Genomic DNA, 23,864 nt, shown 5'->3' on the forward strand with positions numbered 1-23,864 from the left:
TATGTCAGGACTGGACAATCCTTTCCAGGGTTTTGGAAGGAATTTTCCAAATATCCAACCTAAACCTCCCCTGGCACAACTTGAGGCTGTTTCCTCAAGCCGAAAAGGCCTCCTAAAACCAGGCCCATCTCCATCAATAGCACTTCAATGTCCTTTTTATGGCCTTTTCAGCTGCTCCTTCAGCTGAGTCCTTAAAGCAAATGATTCCCTACACACAGGAGAACAAACCTCAAGCAAACCAGATCCCACAGGCTCAGGAACTGGTAAATACAAAAGCTAGGCCTGTGCCGCTGGACAAGACCGGAGTCACAGATTAGGGCAAAAAGTTGGTTACAATATTTTTTTGGTCTGTAAACCTTCAAAAAGATGCTCCTGTGACTGATTCATTGTGAGCTACAGAGAAAGGACAACTGTACCTGAGAAACAACAGGCTTTAAACACTTTTTTCAGTTAATGTATGTGTGTCTCTGTGTGTATTTATCTCCCCTGACCTGAACTCAAGTATTGAATTTTCTATTTTTTATTCTTTTCTTCCGAAAGTAGAATTGTTTTGTCAGCTGAAAAATATTCCTTGGGTGTAACAGAGACTTTCAGTTTTGTACAGTAACAGAACAGAGACTTCTTTTAAAAAAAGAGACTTCTGTGTTTTAAGCATGTTGGCAGTTCAATAATTTTATTTGGAACATAGTGTAATAAGGTTGTTTGATACCACCTGACTTTATGGAGCAAACTGTGCCGTGGGAGGCTCATGCTGGACATGTTTCTGCTCACTTACCCAGAAGAGCACTGCCTGTGGGGTTTGTAGCCATCATAAACAAGTTTCTTCCTCCTTCCCCTGTGACAGTCAGTGATTAAATGGAATTAAATAGGATTTTTACGATCATTTTTTGGTCTTGAAGGTCCCCAGGATTTTGGGCATGAATTTTCCCATCTTCTTGTCTTTGGCATCTGTGTCATATTCCTCTTCACTCGGACTCATGTGTTCGTCCTTCTTGCAGAACACCTCGAACCTGCTGTAGACTCGCTTCTCCTTCCGCATGTTCTCCATTTTTTTCAGGAGGGTGTCTCTGTCCTCCGACGGCTGCCGCTGGAAGTTCCGTTTCTGGCTCCCAAAGCTCTCCGACCTGTGGATGTTGCAGCTTTTCTCCTTCTCCCCTTTTCTCTCCAAGCTCATGGTTGACCTAGAGAGGTCAGGGTTGCTGGTGGATGGCAGCTGCTTGGCCAGCTCGGCTCTGTTCTTCTGGCTGTTGGCAGAGATCTGCTCCAGGATCACCTTGGTGTCGTCACGCAGGTTGCTGCTATACAGGATGTTGGCTGTGGAGGAAGGGAACCTCCCCTGCGTTGTCTGGCTGCTCTTGGGGGGGAGCGGTGCTGCGAATTTGTGGGATTTTTCTTCTTCCATTGCTTCCTGACAGTCCCCTATGGACGATCGTTTGAGCACCACTGCCTGCTTGTCACATTTTCCACTCTCAGAAGCGGGTTCCTCCTCAAATTTCTTTTCACCTTTTGGGTTTAAAAACTGCTTCAGTCGTAGTGACCCTTTTCTTAAAAATTCCATGGGATTTTGCTCTTGTTTTGAACAGTCTTCCTCAGATTTATTGAGAGAGCTGTCAGACCCTGGACTCCTAGACAGGCTTTCCAGAGCTGAGGATGTGGTACTTGTCCTAACTTGTGGTTTCTTCATTTCTGTGTTGACTAACTTTGGAGTGTCTTCTCTGAAGGTCACCCTGTCCTTCTTCTCTGGAAGAGCCAATTTCTGAGTGTCTCCTACATATATCAGACTCTCCTTCTCTGGAAGAGCAGGTTTGTTCTCAATCGGGTAAAACCGAGATGACAGCTTGTCCACCTTAGTGCCAAGATGTGCCAGGGGATCCTTACTCAATGCATCCCCAAGCTGGGGGGTGGATGAGGCCATTCCGAATGCTCTGTCCAACTCTCCGTGCATTTTGTAAGTACTGCAGGAGTCTTTGGAGTCCAGCACCCTGCTCTCCAGAATCTTATATTGCACGGATTTGGTACATTTCTTCTCCGTGTTCTGTGATTCCTCCTGTAGGTAACCTGAAACAGCTTTGGTGTGGGTGACTGTGCCCCGCTCCGTGTCCTTGCCCACGGCTTTGTACTTCTCCAGCAGCTCGGCCACTTTGGAGGAGGTGGCCGTCTTGATGGTTTCATTGTCCTTCGTCACCTCGCTGGACATCTGCTCTTTTTGGATCATCTGCACCTTTTCTATTGTGGTGTTGGGCTGATCTAATTTGGCAGCACTGAAAATCAGAGAGGACCTGAGCCTGGAACTCCTCTGGATCAAGGGATTTATCCTGGACCTGAAGGCATCTGGTTTCATTATCGAGGTTTCTTCACCTGCTCTATCAGGATCCGCAAATTCCTTGGCACTGTCAATTCCCAGTGCCTTGCTATTGAAAGATGTGGGGGATTTGAAGGCTGGGATGAGGTCAGTGGGGTGCTTTGGGAGGGGATCCCCAAGAGCATCGTTATACGCCTCGGACTCCATCGGCATTGGGAGCCCTTCATCCGGTTCAGACTGGTATGCGCTGAGGTACGAAGATATCCTCCAGTTCCGTAACCCTGTTCTGTTCTCCTGTGTGTTCTTGTCATCGTCCTGGTCCTCGTCCTTGTCCTGTAGGAACAAGCGCTGCTCCAGGCTCTGCTTCTGTGTGGGAGAAGTCTGGCAAATGAATTTCTGTCCTATATTCTGCCTCCGTAACATCATTCCCATCGGGCCATTGCCTGCAGGGTTCAGCTGGTCGGAGCCGTGTCTCACCTCCCTGGAAGAATTTGAGGGTACGTAATCCAGCCGTAAGGGGAAACCCTCCTGTGAGAAACTGGGTTCCAGTTCAGGGTATCGGGGTCCCTCTCCATAGTCTTCCAGTTCATTGAATCCCGGCCTTCCCCCTCGAATCCTCTCAAAGAATCCCTGAGGTCTGCCAGAGAGATGGGGATGTTCAAACTGGTATTGGTAGAACTGGTCCTTCTGGAAATGACTGGATTGGATTTTGAATTCATCCATGTTGTTCATGAACATCTGCCGCGCATACTGCTTGGAAGAAGCAAAATTTTCAAATGTTCCTTCTGCAAAACTGTGTCTCTTAAAGGCATCCAGCTCTAGCTGCTTGGAACGGAGGAAGCCCCTGACCGGATCCATCTGGGAATTCTCCATTTCCACCTTTTTATACATCCGCATGGCTGACCCCTCCACGGTGTGCCGCAGCATGTCATCCCGCCGAAAATTGGAGAGGAAGTACCTGTCCGGATCCACTCTGTCCATGAAGGAGGGGAACAGACTGTCATCCCTCTGGAACATCAGGGGGCCTTTTTTGGGAAAGAAAGGCATGTTATTGCCAAAGGGAGCCATGGCGAAGGCATTCTCTGCCTTTGCCAGGACATTGGCTGGAGGAACGAGAGGTTCCGACTGTGCAAACAAAATGCGGAATTCCTCATCAAAGCTGGCCACCAGCTCGCCCTGGAAGATGTGCGCGATGCTCCTGTGGATCTTCTCAAAGGACCACATGAAACTACGGAGAGAACAGAAGTGATGGAGGGTATTAGCATTGAGTAACTCAGCTGTACCCCTTTTTATTAAAGCGTTTGCTTGCCTGAAGGAAATTCTGAATTTTCTGCTCAGGTAGAAATATGGCAAAATAATGACAGAAAATTCCCCTGCGGCCACTTGTTACACATGATCGTTCCCTAACCTCACAGTTAGGTATTGATTTGGGATCACATCTTTGCAGAGGATTTTACAAGGCAACAAATGACTTCTGTTCTAAAAAGCCAGTCAGTAGTGTCCACAGCCAGAGAATGAGGGGATGATTATTGTTATGTGAAGCAGATGTTTCTGTCTTTAACACTGTCGATAATGACTGGGACAACAGTCAGTGTGTGCCCTCTGCACTTGGCAGGTGACACCAGTCAGGGGACCCCAAAGGCTGGGGAGCAGAGGCAAATGCAGGATCTTGCCCCTGCGGTGGCACAACCCTTCCACCCACATAGGCTAGGGGGGACTGGACAGAAGGAGCTGGGCTGGAAATGAGGGAGGAAGATGTTCAGTGTTACAGCCTTTGTCTTCCCAAGTCAAGCTCTGCTTTTCTGGGAATGGCTGGATATCTGCCAACCCGTGGGAAGCAGGGAAGAGATCCCTTACTTTGCTTTGCCTGTGTGTGCCTGTTTGCTGTAGGTGTTAAACTGTATCACAACCCAGGAGTGTTCTCATGTTTCAGATTCTCTGCTGTATCCTGCTAGGAGGTGTGAGGGACACCTGTGTGGGGCTTAGCTGCCTGCTGGGGTTAAGCAAAACCCTTAAAATGATTGTCTTTTTTTTTTATAGATTTTTTAATTCTTGATGTGAAGGAAGCCTGGCTTGGGGTGTCTGGGGTCGAGGACTTCTTTAATTGGTGTATTGACCTCCACTGCAATATGATGTACTTTTCCTGAAAAATTGCTGCTCAGTATCCTTCAGTGAGGAAAACTTTTGTCCCTGATATCCATGTGGAATTGCAAAATGCTGCTTCACCAACTCACCAGCTTCTCTTATAGAATGCCAGACTGATTTGGGCTGGAAGGGACCATCGCAACCACCTTGTTCCACTCTCCTGCCATGGGCAGGGACACCTTCCACTAGCCCAGGCTGCTCCAAGCCCTGTCCAACCTGTATTTGAACACTTCCACAACTTCCTAAACCCAAAGCGCATGAGACTGTGGCAGAAGTAGTCTTGAACAATTAACTTGATGCTCTCATAAACAAAAAATGATTCAATTGGAACAGTTAGTTGTTTGGTACAGCATCAAGTTTGACAATAATTCTTTCCAAACATCAGGAAAAAAGCTCAAGTGGAATCTTGTTACAAAGAATGTGCACTGTATTCAGATGCCTATACTGTGGATGTTTATCTTCATATACTGTTTTTTAAAATAGCTGTAGTTCTATTTGCTTATCTTCCACCATGAGAAGCAACTCGTGCCAGGCTTTGAGCAACCTGGTGTAGTGGAAGGTCTCCCTGCCAAGAGCAGGGGGTGAAACCAGATGAGCTTTAAGGTCCCTTCAACCTAAACCATTCTGCGGTTCTGCGATTACATGCTTAGAGCATGACAGGTGTTTATCCCATCACACCTTAATACTTGAAAGAGAAATTCTCATATTGGAACTCACTAAAAACATTTATTCTGCCAAAAATGGATGCCTTAGCTGGGGAGATTGTTGTTCCAAAAGGATGGTAACATGTTAATGGCTGATCTCCATCCTAACTAAAACCATCCACCTCTCTGTTGCCCAGAGAAGCTGTGGCTGCCCCGTCTCTGGAAGCGTTCCAGGCCAGGTTGGACAGGGCTTGGAGCAACCTGGTCTAGTGGAAGGTGTCCCTGCACATGGCAGGGGGTGGGACGAGATGAGCTTTAAGGTCCCTTCTCACACAAACCATTCCATGATTTGATGATTGTATGAGTGGAGGTCGAAGTTCATTTGTTCCAGACTAGGATGCAAGTCTTATACTCCATACACTACAGCAAATTCTCCTTGGAAGTTACATGGCTCAGATGGGAGCTGGGCACCTCTGTAGGCAACCCCTTGCACAAAGCACCTGAGTCTCTCACCAAAGGACAGGCACCATGACAGGGCTCCTCACCTGTAGTTGCCGCTGAGTACCACCATGCAGTCCACCAGCAGGAACTTCTCCTTCAGGTGCCCTTTGAAGGACATCCCCGTGCGGCAGTAGTAAGTTGGGCCAGACACTGTCCTCACCCTCAGGAACTGCAAACCAGAAAGGCACTGACTCAGGTGGGACCCTCATTCCCTCCCCTGCCCCTCCTCCTTCCCCCTCTCCTTTAACCTCCGTCCTGCCACCAGGATTATCCTACAGCTCTAGTGATTCTGCCTGCAGACACACAGATGGACAAAACTTCATCAGTGTGTCCTCAGCCTTTACCCCTTGTCATGCCAGCTCTCCCCTCTTTCTTCACATTCATCTTTTACCAGGCTCTGGCCTGTTTTCCCCTTTCTCAGGTGTTTCCTGCCACACTAGCCTTCTGTGTCCCAGGACACATCTGCCTCAGGACATGACTCAAGCAGGGCAGGTCTTTGCTCACCTCCACATAGTTCAGGTTGACTCTGCACTTGGCAGCTGTATCGAGGAAAAGCTGGGAGTTCATTTCATCCAGGAGGATGTAGACAGGCACTCGTCGAGAAGCAGCATCCAGCACCTCAAACAGTAGATCCACGTCTGTGAAAACATCCATCACGATGGCCACCACCTGGGGAAGGGATGCAGGGACACGTCAGCCACCTGTGCCACCTCATGCATGACTGTCCATGTTCCCCAGCATCTCACACCCCAAAGCTGCACTGTCTCCATCTCCCTTTTGAAACTGGAACTTTCATTCCAACTTCCTTTTGGAACAGGAAACATCCCAATTAAAGGTTCCTTTAACCACTCTGGGCCTGAGAACTGGAAACAAAATTTCTGTCCAGGAAATGTTCTGGTATGAGGCGTGAAGGAAAACTTCACTGCCCCTGAATGTTCCCTGACTGATCAATCCAATGATTCCATGAATTTTTTGGCCCTGTAACCACACTGGGTGGTGTAAGGAGCTGCTCCCCCACTCCAAAACCCTCTTGCCATTTTTAGGTAACTTCCTGACCAACGTTCAGGCAGTCACTACCCAACTACATCCATGTGATAATATGGGAAGCAGCTTCACAGGTCTACCTCCCTGTCCTTCCCAACTCCTATCTGTGAGTACAAATACCTGATGGAAAGGGCATAAGGAAGAAGGGAGCCAAACACTTTACAGTTGTGCCCAGGGAGAGGACGAGATGCAAAGTGAAACACGTGAAATTCCAATTAAACACGAGAGAAGTCTCTGGGACTGGAAGAGGGGGCTGAACATGGGAACAGGCTGTCCTGTTCCCTTGAAGATGCTCAAGGAGGGAGCATCCTTGGAGATGCTCAAGGACACATCCTGATTAACCCTCTGTAACTGACCTCCTCTGAGCAGGGCAGCTGGACTCGACCAGCTCCAGAGGCCCCATCCAAGCTCAGCTGTTGTGGGATTCTGTGAACTCTGGTGTATTTTAGTGTGGCCTTGCACACTGTGCTGTGAGAGCAGAGAAGAGCAGAGACAGGCTTTGGTGCAGTCAGTGGTGGGGTTGGAATCATCCTGCCCCTCTGTCAGGTCCTGGGAGCAAAGTTAAAGGAATTGGCAGAGGACCTGATATTGTTCAGCCTGGAGAAGAGAAGGCTCCAGGGAGACCTTAGAGCCCCTTCTAGTGCCTAAAGGGACTCCAGGAGAGCTGGAGAGGGACTTTGGACATGGGCCTGGAATGACAGGACAAGGGGGAATGGATTCCCTCTGTCAGAGGGTAGGGTTAGATGGGATATTGGGAAGAAATTCTTCCCTGTGAGGATGGTGAGGCCCTGGCACAGGTTGCCCAGAGAAGCTGTGGCTGCCCCATCCCTGGAAGTGTTCAAGGTCAGATTGGATGGGGCTCGGAGCAACCTGGTCTAGTGGAAGGTGTCCCTGCCAATGGCAGGGAGTGGAACTGGATGAGCTTTAAGGTCCCTTCCCACCCAAACCATTCTTTGATTCTCTATTCTGGCACTTCTCTGGCACACACGTGATTTTACCTCTGCTCTAGCTGGGCTCTCCCTGTCTCACCTGCTGAGCTGCTCGAATCATCCTGCGAGCCTCCTCCTTAATGCTGGGGTTGTCCGGGGGAGGTGGCTGCACCAGGGTTGTCACCTCCGTTCCCCTGAACCCAAAGACCATTGGCCAGCCCAGGTCAAGCTCAGGAACGGCAAGGTCTGAGTTCATGGGCCAGTAAGTCCCGGAGGATCCGTCCATGTCATTGTCCCCTGTGGTGTCTGTGCTGCCCTCCTGGTTGGCATACTGGGGCTTCTGGAGGTTCTGGATGATGTGATCCACCTCGGAGCCGCAGAGGAAATCGGGGGCTGCCTCCTCTGCCAGGAAGCGCTGGTAACTCTCCTTGCCCTCCTCTGTGAGCACGTCCAGCGCCAAGCGGTAATACTCCTTGTAGTGGGGGGGAAGGTAGTTGGGGTCAAGGGGATTGTCCCCCTGCGAGGAGCTTTGAGACCGACGAGCCATGAGGGGAGGGAGAGCTGGAAGGAAATTAAAACCAGCCATGAGAGCGGTGTCATGACAGCGACACGTTGTCCTCACAGAGCAAAGGCAAAGGGAAGAGATTCAAAGCATACGGAGCAGTGCTGGAGAAAGTTCATTCTGAAGGGATGGGAGCATTAATTAGGCAAAGGTGTGAGTCACTTAACCATTACCTTCACAGAGTTAATTGTTTTGGGCCAAAATAAGGAACAAATCAATCACGGATAGGGAGCTGATGAGGACCTGGTGCCACTGAACACAGCAATGGGAGTGAGGTGAGTTGCTGGCCTGGGAGGGATGTTAAGGGGGAGCCTCCAAGAGATATTTGGAGGGGGACTGGAAAACCCTGCGCTTCCTGGGAGATGGAGTTATTTCCTCCAAAATAGACCCACAAATCTGAGAACTGTGAAACAAAAACCAGAAGTTGTGTTTCTGCCACCATAAGTGTCTGTTCCAGTTCTAGAAATGTTCTAGGGCTTGCAGCCACCTGGTCTAGTGGAAGGTGTCCCTGCCCATGGCAGGGGGGTGAAACAAGATGAGCTCTAAGGTTCCTTCCAACCCAAACCACCCTGTGATCCCATGATTCTATTAAATGTTGGCATCCTTTAATTCCCTGAGCTGCAACAAGAACTGTACCATATTGATGAATTCTCAGCTTGCATGAAAAAAGCTGGTTTATATATGTAAATATTTAATATATATACATGCACAAAATTACAGATATTCCTTTAATCCTCCAAACTCTTTCCCTATCAGATAAAGTGAAAGGGGAGAAATTACTGGAACCTCAAAAGATATTTATTACCTTCTGTCACTCTGGTGGGCATGAGCTGAGCTCAGGTTAAGGAATAAATAAAACTTCTCCTGCTGTAGCCCATCTTGCCAAATTCAGCTGAATTCTGCACTTAGCTCATGGATTTTTTTTATTTTATAATTTTGTTTTGCTGTGTTCCAGCTCCTGGGAACACATGTCTGCAGCTGGCAGAGCCCTGAGGTACTGGATGAGATTTGGTGTTGTGAAGCTGCCAACTGCCAGGCTGGGTCTCCAGTTCTGGGTCAAGTCATCCACTATTTGGGAAGCAATTCCTCTCCAAATCATTTGGAAGCAATCACACACCATTTCTGGCTGATATTTGTGAGCCAGAGGGAGGTTTCTAAGACAAAATTGGTTTTTAAACTCCTGTCTCTTCACTTCTCTTTTAACTAGTTTTGATCCATTCCAAGTGTGTCCATTATCCCAGTGCAAGGCTGGATTTGGTGGAGCACCAACTGACATGCCTTAGGGAATAGGAGATGGATTACTCAGTGTGCAGCATTGCCTTGTTATTTTTTTTTTTTGGACACACATTAGCTATTGGTACTCTTCAGTGATGGCTGGATTCTCCTCGATCAGGGGCACCTCAGACAAGAGGGACTCCAAGCAGGGGTTGGCTCCTTGCTTGAACTTCACCTGCAAATCTGTTTCCTGCAGCTTCTTTCACCTCAGAGAAAGAAAAATATTGTCTTTTTGGAATTCTGAACCATCACAACTGTCAAAGAAACCGAGTCACAAACTGAAAGTACACCAAATGTAGATTTTCAGCCTGTAACTACGGGATAATAGAGAATTTTATTTACATACTTGTTTATTTAATTAGGAATTTCATTTTATGAAGATGCTAAAAATAATAATGTGTGGCACCTCCACAACTCCCTTGGGGATCTTTATAAAGGGTAACAAGATATTCTGTGTCCAGAATATCTCAGGCACTAAACTGTTGGTGGGTACAAGAGAAGAAGAGCTCACGTCAAGCCAGCACCACCTGCAGCTGTGAGCAGCTGTGTGACATGCTCAGGCCAGAGGGAACCCCTGAACATCCCTCCTTCCATTTCCATGACAATATTGGAAAAGCAAGACCCCAAAGGCCCTTAGTCCAAAATCAGAGCCACAAACCCTGCAATGACCCCCCCCCCCCAGGAGGGAACAGGAAAGCTCAAGCACATCATCAATGTTCTTCACATCTTCACAGTTTTACCAGGAAAAGCCCCCCAGGAAGAGTGGGAGAGAACTGCCCCAGGATTGGACAAGGAAAGCAAGAGACTCCTGCTACATCCTGCCAATACAACCTGGGAAAAAATTCCAGCAATTGTTTTTTTGAGCAGAACACACTGATATGGGACCTCAGAAGTTCTTCAGTCCACTGAGCACCCCAGCAACACCCCCACTGATCCCACTGTCCAGGCTCTGGTGGTTTAGGGGAACATAAAAGAAAATTTTCAGAAGTCAAATTAGGCAGCAGGGGCGAAATCTGATTCTTCCCAGCACCAAACCCTTAAGTCTTGGGAAAGTCAATATAAATAAAGTGCAACCATAACCAGGGCAGCAGTTCAGGTTTCAGGTGTTCATACATAGGTGCTCCATGTCACTCGGAATGCCTGAAGGTACCTGGCCTGGCCTCCAGCTGCTGCCGAGGAGGCTGTGGGTCTCTGCAGGGCTGCTGTCACACCTGCTGTGTGTAGATGCCCAAAGGCATCTAAAATAACCCAAAACCCCCAAGTTTTGGAACCGGGATTGCTACTCAAGGGTCAGAGTCACCAAATGCAGGCGTATAATGTGCCCACCTGCAAGGGTTGTGTTTCCCCTTAGAGGTGATGGAAAATAAGTGAGTAATACCCAAGGATTCATCTTCTAACAAAGATGCTCACATTTGGCCAAGTATTCTGTTATTTTGACTTCCAAACAGTAACAAATCAGCCTTCTACAGCCTCAGTGCTAAGACCTGGCTTGTTTTAACTCCAACACACAATCCTGCTTCGAACTGTCAGTACTTCATACCAGAACTTGCCTAGAGGATGGGTGGTAACTTCGACAGAAGGATGAATCAGATTAGATTTAGATCAGATATTGGGGACAAATTCTTCCCTGGGAAGGTGGTGAGGAACTGGCACAGGTTGCCCAGAAAACCTGTGGCTGCCCCATCCCTGCAAGTGTCCAAGGTCAGGTTGGACGGGGCTTGGAGCAACCTGGGCTAGTGTAAAGGTGTCCCTGCCCATGGCAGGGGAGTGGAACAAGATAAGCTTCCAGTCCAAATGATTCCACGATTTCCTTTCTGGTCCTCTCAATAAAGAGTTCACACACCTTCAGTCTCTCCAGGCTTCCTTCTCACCATGCCTGAACCCCGCCTTTTCCATCTATTTCTGGGAGAACCAGCCATAAAATCAGCTCTGTGGGAGGGGATCAAAGGTCCATCAGCCCTGGAAACCCGTCTCCCATAGGGACTAAGAGCAGGAGGTGTGGAAAACACACAGGAACAGGGACAGCACTTCTGATTCTTCACCACTTCTCAGAGCCAATTTCAGCTCCGTGGGGCTCCGGAATCTCCAGCCCCAGATGGGTTTTGATGCCTGTCAAGAGCCTCAAAGCATTTTGCTGTCACCAACTCACCCAGAGTCTCCCTAAATCCCTATCAAATTGGAGTATCTGCAGCAGCCAGAGGCAAGGAGTTCTCCAGCTCAGCCTGAGAGTCCATCACGGCGTCCTTCTCCTTTGGATCTGCTGCTTGTCCTTTGGCTTTGGTAAGAAAATCAACACCTCTTGACCCTTGTCATGGAATCATGGAATGGTTTGGGTGGGAAGGGACTTTAAAGATCATCCAGTCCCATCCCCTGCCAAGGGGTGCACTAGACCACGTTGCTCCAAGCCCCATCCAACCTGGCCTAGAACATTTCCAGGGATGGGGCAGCCACAGCTTCTCTGGGCAACCTGTACCACCACCTCACTACCCTGACAGGGAGGCATACCTTCCCAATATCCCAGCTAAGCCTGCCCTCTGACAGTGGGAAGCCACTGTCCCTTGTCCTGGCACTCCAGGCCCTTGTCCAAAGTCTCTCTCCAGCTCTTTGCCCTTTAGGCACTGGAGGGGGCTCTAAGGTGTCCCCAGAGCCTTCCCTTCTCCAGGCTGAACACTCCCAGCATTCCCATCCTGTCTCCAGAGCAGAGGGGCTCCAGCCCCCTCCTGTGTGTCACAGTGTCACCTCTTCACACATTCTAGAAGTCTGTTATCATTATTTGGCATTTCATGAAGTTCTCTGCTATCCTAAGCGATCATTCCATGAATCACATCCATAAATACAGAAGTATCAAGAACACCACTCATGATCAGAACCTTTTGAACCAAACCTGCAAACTTTAGTTCCTCCCCAGGAAATCCTTCTCTTAATACAGGATGAGCACTGACATGTACACAGAAGAGTATGGAAAAAATCACAGAATCTCCTGAGTTGGAAGGGACCCACAAGGACCATCAAGTCCAGCTCCTGGTCCTGCACAGGACAGCCCCAAGAATCCCACAGAAAGGAGGTATGGGTACCCTGGCTCTTTGGCACTCTCTTTCACACACTCCTCCGGGCTGGTGGTTGGGTTTTACAGGAGGAAGCTGCAGGAGAACAGAAGGCAGCTCTGTGGCTGTTTGCAGTAACTCCTCCCATGCTCGGGGGCAGTGGATAAAGGAGAGCAGGAAGCAGCTTGTTGGAAACTTAACAAGTGGGAGATGAAGGCTGATAGAATGGGCTGATGAGAGGCAGGATTCAGGTCTCCTCCACCCGTCTGCCCGGGCTGTCCCAAAGACACTGGTTGGCTGCTGCTGTGCCAGTGCATGGAGAGTCCTAATGAAGTCACTCCACTCCTTGGTCAAAAAACCACCAGCAGGTGAGGAACAGGTGGAGAGGAATGAACATGCAGCCCTCAGCCATCCCTGTGCTATTATCAAGGGGGTTTTGAGGAGGGAATCTCCAAAGGAAATATCCCTCTGGCTTGGCCTGCGGTCTGTTGTTGGCCTCTGTTCCCAACAGTGTAACTGGGAGTGACTTGACTGGCTATGATACCTGTCACACACATTCAGTTTTGTGATCCCCAAAAGCTGTCAGACTCCCTTAATACTGGGAAGAGTCAGCAGTGATGTGATCACAGCCTGCAGCTGCCTCTGCACAGAAAAATACTCAACCATATGGAATATTTAATGTAAGGAAAAGTGGTTGACAGATGAAGCTGGATATAGAAACTCTCCCTTTACCTCTGGATTCACACTAAGAGCAGAAACTGGGAAAAGTACAGACCTGTTGACTTGGGCTGCATTTGCTCCCCGTTCGTATGATGTTCCATTTTACTGGTTTTTTCCTAACACAGCAGCAGGAAATCACAGTTTCAGCCATGCTGTGATCACCACAAAGCCCTACAGATTAAAATAAATAAATAACAGGACCTGCCTTTCTCCTGAGCCTTTGTGCCAGGTGTGAATCAAGGGTGCTGGGCTGTGTTTGCCCAGTCTAAGCAAAAGGGAACCGGCTCAGTGTTCCCTTTCTCTCTCATCTGCTGTGCCTGGTGCCAGCCCTGCTGATGCCTCAGCACCTGGGGCTGGCTCCATCTGCCTCCCCAGTGCTGACTCCAGTGCTTGTTGTTACGTGTTCTGCCTGCACAGCCAGTTCCCAGGCTGCCTCGCTCAGGTGATCCTTTCCCTGGCTGGACCTGCTCCGCTGCTTCGGGACACTCCCAGGAGCTGAGGCTGCCGAAGGTCTGTAGGCACCGAGGAAGGAACTGCCTGGGAGGAAGCAGGGCTGGATCCCTTCGTCTGGAAAAGGCTGGAAAGACCTGATCCCTGCCCTTTGCTTATGTGCAAGTACAGGCACAATTTCCTGGGCTTAAACACCTCATCTTTTCACTGCTCTGAGTACCACCAAGAAGAAAAAGGCAGCACAAACAGACTTCTTTAGCCCACACTCTGCACAGCTAGCCACAAACCCCTCCATGCCATCAACACTTGAAGACTTCCACACCCTGGGCAAGAAGTTAGTCGAGGAGATTTTGATCCCTTTGATGGGCTTCAGCTGGCCCATATACCATGTTCATTGGCATCACCGATGTCTCTTAGGGTAAGCTGTGAAAAAAAATTCAGGTTTCCCAATGTCTCAACACCTGAAGTTTTAAAAAAAAAATTATTTGGTCTGAAGAAATAGAAAAGATCCTGTGAAAATAGGCTGCTGTTGTTCTGGGAGGGTCGGGTTTAGGAGAGGACAGCAACCCCTGAGGGAAAACGACTGGAGCAGACGTAGTGACAATGAGACATGGAAAGTGTTGGTTTGCTCTCAAGAAAACGTTGTACTTGTTAAATGACCCGGGGAGGGACCTGTCTCCTGGAATATGGTTTAAGGTGTGGGGTTTTTAATTCTGCACTGTGATGGAAGGACAGCCAGTGCCTTCTGATCTTGCTGCAGCAGAGGTAGGACCTGTATGAAGAGCGAGACGGGCTTGTCCTCTCCAGAAGCTGCTCCTGCATGTGCTCACTTTCCATACTAAGGGTTAGACTTCTCCTAGTTGGGATCCTAGTTAGGATCTCTCAGGTTAAGGCCTTTCACTTGTCAGCCTCACAGTGATGCAGCACTTGTAGTCTTGAAGTGTACCCCAGAATTTCCTGCTTTAGCCAAAGCACATGGCCATGGAATTGTACAAGAGCTGAGGCAAAGAGAAAACTGCCCACAGAAGCTGTGGCTGCCCCATCCCTGGAAGTGTCCGAGGCCGGGTTGGATGGGGCTTGGAGCAACCTGGGATAGTAGAAGGTGTCCCTGCCCGTGGCAGGGGAGTTGGAACAAGATGGTCTGAAGGTCCCTTCCAATCCAAACCATTCTGTAATTCCATGAAAACGGATGCTGGATGCCTTCCCATGAACTGTTCTTCTCACTAAGCAGGGCTCAGGCACATCCCCCAAACAGTACAGTGAAACGTGGGCAATAAACTGGATTAGATCCTTTTTTAGGCACAACTGCCTCTGCCAAGTCCCAATACTTATTTTTCCTCTTTCCATTCTGCTCTCTGCATTTTCTGCTGAGTTCTGCCATGTTCTCATTCTCAGTTTCAGGCAGTAGGCTCAAAGCCTGGGTTACTGTTAAAATTTCTGGTTGGAATTTGTTACTCCTGTTACAATACCCCACAGGCCTTTTCCTTTGGTCATCTGATGAGTTGATCACTCCATGTTAATAATCTGAGTGAATGTCACCCCATTTTTCTGCTCTGGATGGTTTTATATGGATCTCAGTCATCATTACAAAAAAGACAGAAGTCATCAGAAGTCACGGCCATCAGTTATAATTAATTATCAGAATAATTAATCAATTATTCACTGAGCTTCCAGAGATCACAGCTGCATCTTCCATGTTCACACCTGTAGCAGCTGAACCCGACATGGCTCCATAAACTCTTTCGGTGTCTCAGGTGAGAAGGGAATGCCCTGAATGCTACAGACATGTGGCAGAGTGGAACTGGGAGCCCAGTCTGCACCTCAAACACCCACTGGACTCTCCTTCAACTCTGCTTACCAGTGCAAGGGATCCCACAGAACATTCCTTGCTGGAGAATCGGTAAATTGGCCAGACATTCGGAATGTCCAGAGAATCTTCCTGCAGGCCAGAGGAAGGGAAAAGTGGCAGAAAAATTATGTCGTAATTTTCCTTGTGAAGTGGTTATTGAGACACCTGTCAACATGTCACAGCATGGCAGCCTGTCATACATGTCAGCATGTCAGCATGTCACAGCATGGCAGCCTGTCACGCATGTCAGCATGTCAACATGTCACAGCATGGCAGCCTGTCACGCATGTCAGCATGTCAGCTTTCACTGTCCTGTGCAACAAGGGTACGGGGCGGATGGGGAAATCCGAGCTGTGGGGAGTCACCAGGACACAACGTGGTGTTTACAGCTGATGGAAATGAAATGCCATCCTGCATGCAAAAGGGGTCTCTTAGAGAGCAGATTACTTGGATAATCATGGAATCATGGAATTCTTTGGGTTGGAAAAGCCCTCTGATATTGAGTCCAACCACTCCCCCAGCACTGCCAAGGGCACCACTAACTCATGTCCCCAGGCACCACATCTATGACAGCAATGCTCATGTCATGCTCTCTCCTTCAGCCAATGCTTTTCCCTGGATTTTAATCACAAGGTAGAAGATATAACAAAGTCTAGACCACAAAACTTTAAGAAAAGGACCAACAGTGTAAGGTCTAATATGGAGAAGGTCAACAACGTTCTGCCTTTGGCTTTTATTTCCCCCATATCCTGATTGTAGAAAAGCACTCATCAAACTCTTCCTCATTAGGGCTACAAAAATCCAGTATATTGGGCCTGATAAGCAGTCCAGAAGTGTTCCATGTAACCATAAAATGCAAAGCAGTCCAACCCTGCAAGGTTTGGAGGTGAATTTCAGTTGCTTGGAAAGTTGTGATTGCCAGAAAAATTATGTCTAGAACATGGGTGAATCTGTCCTGATCCAGAACCCTGCTCTGCCACAAACATAGACTGTGGCATGTGACATTTCCACATTTATAGAATCTCAGAATCAGAGACTGGTTGAGGTGGGAAGGAATCTTCAAGCCCATCTCATTCCATCCACTCTAGTGGACACCTTCCACTAGAGTGCTCCCAGCCCCAGCCTAGCTTTGAACACTTCCAGGGATGGGGCAGCCACAAATTTTTCCTTTGACATGTAATTTCCCCTAAGCCACACAAAGAGCATAACTTTTTTTCCCCCTCTGAATACTCCTATTCCCACTGCCAGGTGACAGCAAATCCAGCTCTCTCTTCATCCCTCAAGTACAACTCTAAAGCCCCTCAGGTAAATAAGAGCGAGAACAAAATCTAAACAACCTTCTCTCCCTAAAATACAGTCCCCCTGTGTCCCTCTAATGGAGTTGGGGCATGCTGTGCTCTCCTGCCTCCTGATCCAGGGAAAACATGTGCACAAGGAACTGGGAAGCCGTGTTCAGCACTGCTGTCACTGTCACTGCTCTGCTTTGGGGTAGTGTGCTGTTGCTGACATATTTTTGGCCTCTCACAGCTGAACTTATTGCAGCTTCCAAAAATTAGATGTTTTCAGCAGCAGAAGGATTTGATTAGCACTTCTGTCCCTTCGCAGGTGCCTCTTCCCTCTCTAACTGTTCTAGAAGATGGAGAACCTGGTCCTCAGGCCAGGTAAGAGCCATAATTGACCCTTATTGACCTCAGCCAATTTAGAGTGAGGAACATGGGACCGTCCCCTTCCTCTGCTCACACACAAATCCTGTCAGCCTCGCATCTGTGGAAAACTCAGTGAGTGTCAGCACGTGTGCCTGTGCACGCGTGTCCACGCGCATCCGTCCGTGCTCCTGCCTGGACGTGCACGACTGTGTCAGGGCTCGCGGGCTGTCGGTGCTCGGCTGCACACCCAACCCGTGCGTGTGGAGAGTGGGAGCCTCCAAACTGCTTCCCAGCTCCTTGCACACGGCAGACCTCAGCCCTCCCAGCACGACCACTGGTGACATCCCCTCTGTCCCAACCTCCTGACCACACGTCCCTACTGCATTCCTGATCCAAGAAGGAGGCCAGCTCGGGCTCTGTCATGGGGAGCTGAGTCAGGCTGTAAGACTCTTCCCAAAGACCGAGGCTGAGTTTGGGAATACCTGCTCCTTGGGGATTTCTCAAAGGGACGGGACACAGTTGTGTGAAGTGTTCACTGAGCAGTTTTGATCTGAGGACAGACGGGTCCCTTCCCTTCCCATCCCCAGTCCCTACTGCCACCACTGGGACATTCTGGATCCCTTCCCTTCCCATCCCCAGTCCCTGCTGCCATCACTGAGACATTCTGGATCCCTTCCCTTGTGATCCCCACTCCCTGCTGCCAGTGCTGGGACATTTTCCCTCCCCACTTGCCTCTCCCTTCTCCTCCCGTGTCTCTCCCTTCTCCCCATCATGGCGTGATAAGGAGCTCCTGCCACTGGAGCCTTCCTGCGTAGAAGCAGCCATCTCCTGCCCGTGGAATGCCTGCAGAATTCCCTGTCCCAGATCCCAGACGCCCAGCCCTGCACAGAGGAGCAAGGCAGGCCCTCCCCAGCCCTTGCCCTCCACCTCACGCAGCCATGTAGGTACCCCAGCTGTATCTGCCCTTCTCCTACCTTCCCAGGGGAGCCGGGCTGGTGGTGGGTCACTGTGACTCAGGTGGCCATGCAGGTACCCACGAGGTCCCTGCCCTTCTCCTGCCTTCCCAGGTGAGCCGGGGCAGGTGGTGGGTCACTCTCTGCTCACCTGGACGTGCCTGCAACCTGATTCACCTGGGAGCCTGGAGAGTGAGGCTCCACCCAGGGCAGAGCGGGGGTGAGTAAGAGCGAGAGAAAGGCAAACTCCGGAGAGCTGTTCCCTCCCCAGGCGCAGGGAGCCAGAGATAAGGGCTGTGCATTCCTGAGCCGCCGGAGGCCTCTCCCTTCCCGTCTGCCCCGAGCCTGTCAGACCAGCTCGGGGCTGGGAGCGGGGCCGAGCAGCGCCCCAGACACGGACCCCCGTCCCCTGACATGGACCCGCACCACAGCCCCGGGCACGGACCTTGGCCCCCAGCCCCGGGCAGGGCTGGGGCCTGCGGCTCCCGGGGACGGGGGATTTGGGCTCTCGGGCAATTCTCTGCTCTGGGGTCTGTTCGGGGCAGTCGAGCAGCGGCTCCTGGGCAATGTCACCGTGACAGCAGGAGGGGTCGGGGACAGCGCCCTGTGGCCGCATCTCCACAGTGGCGGGACAGGGACCCTGCGGCGGAACTGTCCCCCGGTGTCCCCGGGGATGCCGGGAAAGGGGGTGTGAGGCCGTACCCGTGGCATCCTGCCTCCCCCATCACTGCCCTGCTCCCGGAGCCGAGGCCCCGCGGGCGGGGAAGGGTTAAGCGAGATTCCCCGCAGCCCCGGGCGTGGCAGCGCCTGTTCCACCTTTCATGTCCCAGCTCGTCCCGCCCGGCAGCCGCCGCCGCTGTGAGGGCCGGGCTGGCGGTGACTCAGGCGGGGGCGGGGGAGGCGCCATGTCGGGGAGGCGGGAGGGAGCGGGGCCGGGGCTGAGGGGTCCCGGGGTGAGGGAGGGAGGGATGAGCCCCCTGTGCTGGCGCTGCTGAGGCACCTCGAACCCTGGGGTCAGTGTTGGCCCCTCATGAAAAGGAGGACATTGAGGGGCTGGAGCACCAGGAGCGGCCGAGGGAGCTTGGGGGGCTCAGCCTGGAGAAAAGGAGGCTCGGGGGGGACCTTCTCGCCCTCTGCAACTCCCTGACAGGAGCGGGGAGCCGGGGGCGGGGGGCGGGCTCTGCTCCCAGGGAGCAAGGGACAGGACAAGGGGAAACGGCCTCAAGTTGTGCCAGGGGAGGGTCAGGTTGGATATTGAGAAAATTCCTTCCCAGAAAGGGCTGCCCAGCCCTGGAACAGTCTGCCTAGGTCAGGGGTGGAGTCCCTGTCTCTGGGGGGATTTAACAGCCGTGTGGACATGGCACCTGGGGACATGGGTTAGTTGTGGCCTTGGCAGAGCTGGGGGAGCAGCTGGACTCTGTCCTTATCAAGTCATCGAATCATGGAATAGTTTGGGTTGGAAAGAACCTTTAAGCCCATCTAGTTCCACTGCCCGCCCTGAGCAGGGATGCCTTCCATCAGACCGGGTTGCTCCAAGCCCTGTCCAGCCTGGCCTGGAACACTTCCAGGGATGGGGCAGCCACAGCTTCTTTGGGCATCCTGTGCCAGGAATTCACCACTGTCACAGGGAGAGTTTCTTCCCAATATCCCATCTAACCCTACCCTCTGGCAGTGGGAAGCTATTGCCCCTTGTCTTCGCCCTCCATGCCCTTGTCTGAAGTCCCTCTCCAGCTCTCTTGGAGCCCCTTCAGGCACTGAAATTGTAGTAACAGTTCATCAGCTCCTTGGCTTCTCTTCTTGTGGACACAGTACTTCTGCTCTCTAATGGACTGTAGTATTGTCTTTGATTATGTACATCTTTGAGATAATACCTTGTCTGTCATCAGGAAACTGCAAAGGCTCTGTTTTGAGGCCCCAAAAGTGATGACATTCCTGGTGGTGCCATGGTTATGATACAGATATTTAAGGCAGGATTTATCAAACTGAACATTGGTGACTACTACGGAGGTGGCTACATCATGGCCAGCCATCCCATATATTTTGGAATGGTGTCACTCTGTCCATGGGTGCAGTTCAGACCTTCCAGACCAAAAAGATGAACTGTGGCTGAACCTCACTGGGTACAAGGGAGCCAAACCATCTATCTAATATCTCAGATATAATTTAGGTTGGATAAGCAGCATTCCTGGTCTGAAGCTGCAATTCAAGACCAGCTGAGCTGAACCAACCCTGCCTGTAAGGAAAGTCAGTTTCAGTATGAGTTTGGGGCTTTTCTTTGTACAATATTGACACATGAATTGGTGAAATTCCTCAGAAAGTCAAGCCTAAAGTGTTTCACTAATTTTTCTACAAGGTTTCAGTGTGTGGCTTTACAGACCTTTTATTCCTTAAATAATGATGATTTGTAATAGTCTAAAATGCCCTGTAAAAGAACTTAAAATCCTTGTGAACTTTGGATCTAGATTCTATCAGCCAGCAAGAGCCTGTGTTATTTTGGGATGTTGTTATTTGAGAGAAATCCCAGTGAAAATGCATTGGCCTTCACAGTTTGTGGTTAGAACAACTCCCTACACTCATGTTTCAGCCTTTATGTCACACCATACATAGAATTTAATCTACCTCATTAAGTGTCATAACTTGCATTTGACTAAAGTATTTCTCAGTAATGTCACTACAATTATCACCTTTCAGTCTTCTCTTTATTAAATAAAGAGAACATTTAAAAACTCTCTTATTTTCTCTTTTGCCCATCATTTAAACCGTGGACCTTTTTTGTTCCAGCTTTTCAAAACTTACATTCAAATCTGATTATGAAACTGGACACTTTCAGTTTCATATTGCTGTATACACAACTGACCAACATTTTAATAGACTTTAATTGACTTCTCCTGAGTGAAAATTACCTGGAATGGCTGATTTCAAAGCTATTCCCAATGGAATAAAAGGGCCTTAATCATCACACTATAATGAAATGGGGGCACCTGCATCTTTCCATTTGGGAATTACTAATAAAGTTTTGCTGCTTTTCTGTTCTAAAAGTTGGTTGCTTTTATTTTCCTGTTCGGTTTCCAAAATAATATTGGTTATTTTAGAGAATCTTCATTCATAAATGCAGTGTACACGTGTAAATGGTGTTTGTTTGGTTTTCACTAATTACAGTGTGTGTCTGCATTGTTACACTGGATTAGGGCAGTAATCTGGGTAATTACTGTTTGTCCTCAGTGTCTTAGCAGGCTCCTTCTGCCATGGCCTGCAAACAAGGGACACTTGTGCCCCAGATTGCTGATCTCTGGGTTAAGGACATGGGATAAAACAAAGAGTGTGGAATGAGTGTGAGACCTCATTTCAGATTGTGGCAGCTGCTCTAGCTGTGACAGAGCCAGCAGAGCATGGCAGTGAATACCTTGAACGGGTGGGCAGGAGCTGCACTGCTTTCCTCAGGAACCAATGCAGCCCTCAGGTGGCAGTCAGGGCATGCTGGGGTACTGCTGTGGCCCCCAGTTTTGGCAGCAGCCTGAACAGGAGCTGTGAGGGGTCCCAGCAGCAATCAGGAGGGGATTGCACAAATTTGTGTCCTCAAGTGCCACAGAATTCAACAAACACGTGGATATAGCACTTGAGGACATGGTTTAATGGTGAACATGGTGGTGGGGCTGGGTTGGTGGTTGGACCTCCTGATCTTAAATGTCTTTTCCAACCTTAATGATTCTGTGATTCCATGATTCTAAAACTGATACATGGAAATCTGACCTGATGGGAGCTTGCCTTTCAGCTTTCAACTTAAAGACAGTAGGTTTAGACTGGATATTGGGAGGGAATTCCCCCCTGTGAGGGTGGCGAAGCCCTGGCACAGAGAAGGCAGGTTTCCCAGAGAAGCTGTGGCTGCCCCATCCCTGGAAGTGTTCCAGGCCAGGATGGACAGGGCTTGGAGCAACATGGTCTACTGGAAGGTGTGCCTGCACATGGCAGGGGTGGGACTGAATGAGCTTTAAGGTCCCTTCCCACCCAAGCCATTCCATGATTCTGTGATTATCACAGTTCACCCCTGGCTCCATCCACCAAGGAGCTGTCAGCCCTCTATGACCACTGACAGAGTACAAGGAACAGATATATTACCTGCCCCAACAGTGCCATGAACAGAGACAAGGTGACCTGGAGAACAGGAACTCGTTCTTCGAATCGCTTCTTTAGCAGTGCAGATCCCTGGGCTCTTGGACAATGGAGGAGAAGGCGGTGAATCCTCCCCTTGACTCCACACTGGTGACTCACCCCGGCTGCCACTCTAGGTTTGATCTGTTCAGGCTCTGCATTTGTAGATATCAGATTATCTGGGTTAAGTGCAGCTTCGCTTTCTCCCTTTATCTGTCTGCTCTGAAGCTGTTTAACATGATCTGCCTGTTTTTATGCAACTCAGTATCAAGAACTCCCAGGTACTGACTGACACCAAGCACGGAGCTGAGTTTTTCTGCAGTGACAACATGCTCGGTGTGTCCCTGAACTCACAGAGTCCTGATTCCCACACCCTGCTCTGCTGACAGCAGTGAAGTCTCTTCAGTGGTGACGCGAGTCATCCCCCTCTAGTTCTTCACAGTGACTTTTTATTGTAAAGTACTGTGGAGAAATCCCACATTATTCTAACAAGCAGGAGCTACATCTGAATGGAACGTGGTCTTACACAGTTTATTAGAAATTGTTCACTTTTTAAAATGAAAACTTTCTTAAATTAATGGGCTCGATGAGGAATAACCTGGGAAAAATGTTGTATTCGTACAGCAGCACTGTTTGGGTACCGTGGGGGCGGCAGGGAAGTGGTGGGTTTGGGGTTTGTTTTTGTTTGTTTTTTTTTCTTACCAGTGTTCAGCTCTGACGGCCATCCTTTCCCTTCTGGGGAAAAACGCAGGAGTGACCCAAGAAAGGTCCCTGGGATCAGGTCACCTGGCCTTAAACTGTGATCAAACTGGAGAGTCCCCAGTGTAGACGGGGGATTCAGATCATCCTGTAAGAACTGATTAAGAGAAAACTCGTATCTGCTTGGCTGGGCCAGTTAATGCCTCCCCACAGGAACAAGGATCTCCGGGGCCAGATTCATTCCTGCACCGGCAGAGTCTCTATCTTCAGTCACAGGAGTCACTTTTTAATTTCTAATCCAGACATTATTTATACAAACCAATATTGTAGAGAAGACAAACAGATTTTGCAGGCGGATGCGCCGCGTCTCCTCTGTCCTCCCTGAAACGAGAAACAGCCTCGCTGCGCAGCAAGTCCTGGTTTAGAACGCTGGTTTAAGGGAATCAAATAGTTGAGAATTCGGCAGAACCGCAGGTACATGGCTTCTGTAGCCGAAGAAACTGCACCTTTTTATCGTCGGGAGCGCAGCTCGGGCCCTGGGCCTTCCACCTGCACCGCCCGGAGCTCCCGGGACCCGTTTAAGTCGGCGGGCAGCGAACGCCGTCCCCGCGCCGGGACTGCGGCCCCGCAGCGAGAGCTCAGCGCCGCCGGACCGCCCGGCCAGGCACCCGCCCGCGATCCGTCCCGGGATCCGCCCCAAGATCCGCCCCAAGATCCGCCCCGGGCCGGGCCTGCCCGGCTCCGCCGCGTCACCCGCGACGGCACCTGCCAGCGTCGCGCCCCAGCTGTTCCCGCCGCCCCCGCCCGCCCCGCTTCCCGCTCCGGGTCCCGCTCGGGCCCGTCACGGCCCCGCCGCCCCCCGCCCGCCCCGCTTCCCGCTCCGGGTCCCGCTCGGGCCCGTCACGGCCCCGCCGCCCCCCGCCCGCCCCGCTTCCCGCTCCGGGTCCCGCTC

At 50.2% G+C, this 23,864-nt stretch overlaps 1 protein-coding gene across 6 annotated transcripts; it reads right to left on the reverse strand.

Annotated features, from left to right (window-relative positions):
• Positions 1–656: 656 nt before the first annotated feature.
• FAM83H (family with sequence similarity 83 member H) lies at positions 657–23,545 on the reverse strand. 6 transcript variants are annotated; one of them, XM_017838556.1, is made up of 8 exons: positions 23,419–23,545; positions 23,232–23,293; positions 22,181–22,368; positions 15,475–15,555; positions 7,666–8,126; positions 6,097–6,261; positions 5,637–5,761; positions 657–3,530 (listed from the first exon to the last, which is right to left on the reverse strand). In XM_017838556.1, exons 4-8 carry the CDS (start codon positions 15,497–15,499, stop codon positions 881–883), a joined length of 3,426 nt encoding a protein of 1,141 aa, XP_017694045.1. In that variant the 5' UTR covers positions 15,500–15,555; positions 22,181–22,368; positions 23,232–23,293; positions 23,419–23,545; the 3' UTR covers positions 657–880. The 6 variants fall into 6 exon arrangements, with proteins under 6 accessions (XP_017694045.1, XP_017694043.1, XP_017694044.1 ...); XM_017838554.1 differs by having other exon boundaries at positions 22,916–23,293; XM_017838555.1 differs by having other exon boundaries at positions 23,232–23,545.
• Between the last annotated feature and the right edge of the window lie 319 nt (positions 23,546–23,864).

The sequence above is a fragment of the Lepidothrix coronata genome, unplaced genomic scaffold (genome assembly GCF_001604755.1).
Source record: "Lepidothrix coronata isolate B3197 unplaced genomic scaffold, Lepidothrix_coronata-1.0 Scaffold345, whole genome shotgun sequence".
Taxonomy (NCBI): domain Eukaryota; kingdom Metazoa; phylum Chordata; class Aves; order Passeriformes; family Pipridae; genus Lepidothrix; species Lepidothrix coronata.